This window comes from Marmota marmota, unplaced genomic scaffold (assembly GCF_001458135.2).
Source record: "Marmota marmota marmota unplaced genomic scaffold, marMar, whole genome shotgun sequence".
Classification (NCBI taxonomy): Eukaryota; Metazoa; Chordata; class Mammalia; order Rodentia; family Sciuridae; genus Marmota; species Marmota marmota.
In genome coordinates, this window is record NW_026006008.1 from 1 (window position 1) to 5512 (window position 5512).

Below are 5512 nucleotides of genomic sequence, written 5' to 3' on the forward strand. Positions count from 1 at the left end.
GTAGATTATGTTATTTTTTGTGTAAACTTGGAATTATTGTTTTATGCATTTGCCTTTTAAAACCACATAAGATAACAGAGGAGTCACAAACATACTGATTTTTATATTTACCTTTGCGGTTACTTTTGACAGTGTCTTTATCTGCTCACCATGGCTTTGGGTTACTATCCAGTGTCCTTTCATTTCAGGGAAATGTGTTGATTTCTTTTTCATTCCTGAAGGAGAGTTGTGGAGGATACAGAACCCTTGACTATTTTTTTTCTTTCAGTATTTAAATTTTTGTTTTCCCCACTGCCTTTAAACTCCATGGTGTCTGTGGAGAATTCTCTGGTAATCTTATTGTGAATGCCACATGAGTGGTTTTAACCCCCAACCCTATTTTTGTGATTGGGTTTTTTGTTTGTTTGTTTGTTTGTTTTGTTTTGTTTTTGTGATTGAACTCAGAGGTGATCCACTACTAAGCTACAACCCCAGCCCTTTCCTAAATTTTATTATGAGTCAGGTCCTGCTAAATGTGCTCTATATGTGTAGTATAGATCGTAGTGCATTCTGCTGTCATATATAACAAACAAAAATTTAAAAAAATATATAAATAAAACTCTACCAACAACAAAAACAGCAAAATTACTATCACAAATAAAGATAGAGGTTTACATTACAAATTTAAGAAAAGTGAGAGAAATGTAATTGTTGGCATGGCCCAGACACATGTGCCAGACAACTATGGTCCATTTCTCCATGATTATTAGGACTAAATCATTATCACAAACACTACAGGAGGAAGATGTGTGGAAGAGAAACCATCAGAAAGCTGACATCAATTCATGAACATAATCAAAGACTGGCCCCTGTCATGGCCAAAGAAGCACAGGCTGCTGTTCCCTGTGGAAAGTTGTGAATGTTGGGACACAGGGTGCATTAACCATTGCCCTCTCTTTACTTCACAGAAAGGAGTCTCTTCTTGCCTGGTCCAGATGGAGAAAAATATTACTGTTAAATTCTCTACATTTTGGCTATAACTTCTTTAGGATTTGATTTTTATATATATTTTAAAAGTAAATAAATTGACACAATTATGGATCACAGTGTTTACAAGTAGGTTCTACACTGTTCTGAATAAGAGCAAATTATATAAGAATAAGCTATCTCCAGATTTGATAGGTAGAGTTTTCTTTGGTGTCAGTATTTCATATAGGTAATTGACATATGGGATGATTCTTTAAAATATATAACCACGACTGATTCCAGCAAATATATTAAATTATATTTAATCATTAAAAGATGCATTGATGAAATTACACATTCTATTATGGGTCCATGGAAACAATATGGTAAGTCACAGAAATATATCTTATGAAATAACTCAGCTTCTAATGATGTAATACAAAGGTAGACAGTGTAACTTGTAAAGTTCAAATATGAAGAGAATTGTATCTTATTAAGAACCATGATCCATGAAATTAGGATGAAGCTGAAAGGCATCTTCATAATTTCCCTGAGAACAACTCTTTTCCCGTTACTCTCGTCACAGCTTCCTTTACCTGTTTGTTCCCGAGACTGTATATGAGAAGATTCAGGAAGGGAGGAACCATGGTGTAAAAGGCAGAGAGATCCAGGATCTCGAGTGTGTCAGAGGTTGCTGAGGACCTCAGGTACACACCTGAGCCAGAACTGAGGAAGAGGGACACCATGAGGATGTGAGGGGTGCAGGTGGAGAAGGCCTTCCCTGGGGCTCTGGCGGGAAATTTCAGCACATCAGAAAATATGCAAATATATGACATGGCAATAAAAAGGAAACAACCACCACAAATGACCACAGCAGGGACAAGAATAAGGACTTTGTTGCTGGTGGTGTCAGAGCAGGAGAGCCTCAGCAGAGAGAGGACATCACAGAAGAACTGAGGGACCACGTTTGACTGGCAGATAGACAGCCAGAATGTGTTCCCTTGTGCACACCTGCATACAGCAGACCACTGACCAGGGTGGCCAGGGTCATGCGGACACAAATCTGAGGGTTCACGATGAGGGGGTATTGGAGAGGCTGGCAGATGGCCACATAGCAGTCCCAGGCCATGATGGAGAGAATCAAATATCTAAGTATGCACAAAGATACCAAGAAGATCTGTGTTTCACAACCAGTCACTGAAATGACCCAGTTGAGAGTGAAAGCGTTGACACAGGCATTGGGGACAGTGATGAAAATGAAGCATATGTCCAAGATGGACAGGTTCCTGAGGAAGAAGTACATGGGCGTATGCAGATTTTGGTCAGCAGTGGTGACAATGATGATGAGAAGGTTGCCTAACAAGGTACCCAGGTAGGTCATTGGGAATACTGTGAAATAGAGGAAACTCAGATCCCAGCCATCAGGAGAGCTCAGGAGGAGAAATTCAGTTACCATGGTGGCATTGGTCATTTGCTGGAAATTCTGGTTGCCTCGTAAGATAAATAGATGAGAGAGGAAGCGAAAAATAATTAATACAATTATTTGACATATTTATGTCCAGAGTGTTTTCTTGTAGTTTGCATTAGCTTTCCCTGTAGAGGAAATGTCACTCTTGTTTTTCTGATATTTTTAATCATTTTTAAGCATAGTGCACCTCCCAGTGCAAGTGTGGAGGTCTGCAGCCCATGGTCTGCATGTGGCCTTCAGAGCTTGTCCTCAGTTTCCCATTAGGCCTCCTCTGACCTCCTGAGACTCCCATGCAGAGCACTAGCAAGCATTGTTCACCTTCTCTCTTTTTTGAGCAACTGTGTGACAGTGTGTTCTCTAACTCTGTAATTTAGTTACCTTATTGTCTTCCATAAATGCAATTTCACCACTTTTTTGCCTTTTTATGAACACTAAGTAATTCAAATAATAATTTATAAATATTTTTTTGGAATGGTGTCAGAGTCATTATCATCATGAACATGAAAAACACACACATGCTCAGCCATACCTTATTCAGCTCCCCCCAGGGGCTATTCTTCTCTCCAGCAGATCAGTGTAAGTTCTTTAGAGAATAACATTCTACTAAACTTCTACTTTTTACCTTAATATGTTTATATTCAGTGCTCAGCACCATGAAGTTGAAGATTCCTTTGTCTAGACAATCATTGTTCCTTTTCTTTTTGACACCTCCCCTTATATACCATTCTTCTTAAAGTTATCATAAGTGTTCAAAAAGATACTGACTGCATACCCTAAAAGGAATGTTTTGCTCATAGTTATAGCACTCCTGCAGCACCTCAGACTGGTTCAATCCTTTGTCACCAAAATCATTATCTCCTCAGTCCTCTGCAACCTGGGTCCGCCTTAGCACCTTGCCAAGTTAAACACACTCACCCTTAGAAAAGAAATCTACCTGATGAGCCTGCCTGGGCTCCTCTGAAAATGTGAATGTTCCCCAAGGACATTGTTGGGTCGCCAGACTCATGGACATTACTGTTAATTTAACAGTGTGGGTGAAGTTCAAGGGGTGCTACTTAATCTACCTGCAATCTTTTGCTTACCCCATCCCCCACTCCTCCCTGACACAAACCTGAACTCACATTTCAGTGACCTCCTTGTTCACACTATATCCTGGGTCTTGTTGACAGAGCCCCTTTTCTACAAAGACATAATTGATTTAATTTTCCCCATTAGTATACACTGCACTTTAAAGAAGCTGAAATGCAATTTTTCTCTGAAACCCTTTCTTAGCCTCTAATTTTTCTTATACTTTTCTGTTAGTGTTAGAAGTCGACATGTTATTTTACCTTTTATGAAATCTGTATGTACAAATACCCCAAATCACTGATATAGAAATTCTTTGATTTTGGACCTTGTATCATTCATCTTTTTATTCTCTTAGTAGCAAGTAAGTGACTTCATGCATAGTAGTTAATAAAAAATGCAATGTAACACAATTGACTAACTGCTAACATGATCTAAGTTTCTTGATTCCACTAATTTACAAGTGAGTACCTTCTAAATCAGTGATGTCCTTTCTTCACTTCTGTAAGAAATACAGTGTGTGTTCATTTGAAATACCATACCCCACTTCTGTGCTGAAAGAAAGATTGTTTCAAATCAGGTCTTGACAAATATTTACTAATGATTTATAATATGGGAAAATCTGCTACAGATACTGAGTTTTAGTAAAAGATTGTTTTTTTTTTTTAAAAAAAAGCATGATTTGAGTACTATGAAGGAAAAAAATGTTACATATATAAAAATTCAAATTAATATGAATAATTCTGAATGTGATATATGATGATACTAACTAATAAGGAAATCTGCCAGACTTTTTACCCTTTAACCTGGATTCCAGGAGCTACAGGAGCTCCTGTTGATCACCCCAGGACATCCTGTCACATACAGATGGGATGTAAACATGGGTTAAAATCTAGAAGGTGCATAGTACTGCAGAGACATTATCTTTCTTTATTATTATTTTCTACACTAAGCCAAATACTGCCTTTCCTTCTTCAATAGGATGTAGCAAATTCTCCACAAACCAGATGAGTTACATTAACTTACTTGATGTCCTCCTTTGTGTGATTTAGCTATAGTTTGATAAATTCTTCTAAATTTGACTTTCATTTTTCATGTATTAGTCTTCAAATACTTCCATTTATGGAGCACCAATCCAAAGTCATGTATAAATACAATAAAATACATGTACAAATCACCACCTATTTTTTACAGAAGGCCTCAGATAATATCAGTAAATTCTAAAGATAGGATGACTTTCTAAACCTGGATTTTAAAAATAAAAGTATGGCTTAGGTTGCATATATTGACCTTAATATTTTGGTGTGATTCAATACTACATTCTTATTTAAGGGGCAAAAATGCCTATAGAGAATTCTCTCATAAAGACAATAAGATGAAGGTATAAATAACAGAAAGGGTTGGTAGAAGTGAGAGTCAGCACAATGTGTGTGAGGAGAACTAGCATGTTTTAACTCCAGGAACATGAAGAGGGACTGCCCAGGTGCTTTCTCTGTAAGTGGTAAAAGCTGAGAGTTTTCTCTTTTTAATTTCTCTTGATAGTGATTCAAATAATGATTTATATAATAAATAGATCACTTCAAAACTGCAAATATTATTTGGTTTGGAAGACACAAAATAAAGTATTTTTTAATTATATTTTCCATATTAGGAATTATCGATTAGTGTCTTTGATAAGCTATTAAAATGTTGAGGCACATATATTCTGAAAATAAAAATATGCTTCCAAGTGTTGCACAACTTTATTTTTATATTTACACCACTGGACACACGCATCCTCCTAGTCATACACAACATGTATTTAGCATAAAAACTTAAGGATATAATTGAAAACTTGGACATGGTGGTGTATGCCTATAATCCCAGCAGCTTAAGAGGCTGAGACAGAAAGATTTTAAGTTCAAAGCTAGCCTCAGCAACTTGTCAAGACCCTATTTCAGAATAAATATTCAAAAGGGGTGGAATGTTGCTCAATAATTGAGCAGCCCTGGGTTTAATCCCTGACACCAAAAAAAAAAAAAAAAAAAAAAAAAA

The 5512-nt window shown here is 36.8% G+C and overlaps 1 protein-coding gene across 1 annotated transcript; it reads right to left on the bottom strand.

Annotated features, from left to right (window-relative positions):
• Positions 1 to 1484: 1484 nt before the first annotated feature.
• LOC107134412 (olfactory receptor 14C36-like) lies at positions 1485 to 2416 on the bottom strand. Its single transcript, XM_015476519.1, is given in 2 exon segments — positions 1485 to 1945; positions 1948 to 2416. Coding segments are annotated over 2 exon segments (930 nt in total).
• Between the last annotated feature and the right edge of the window lie 3096 nt (positions 2417 to 5512).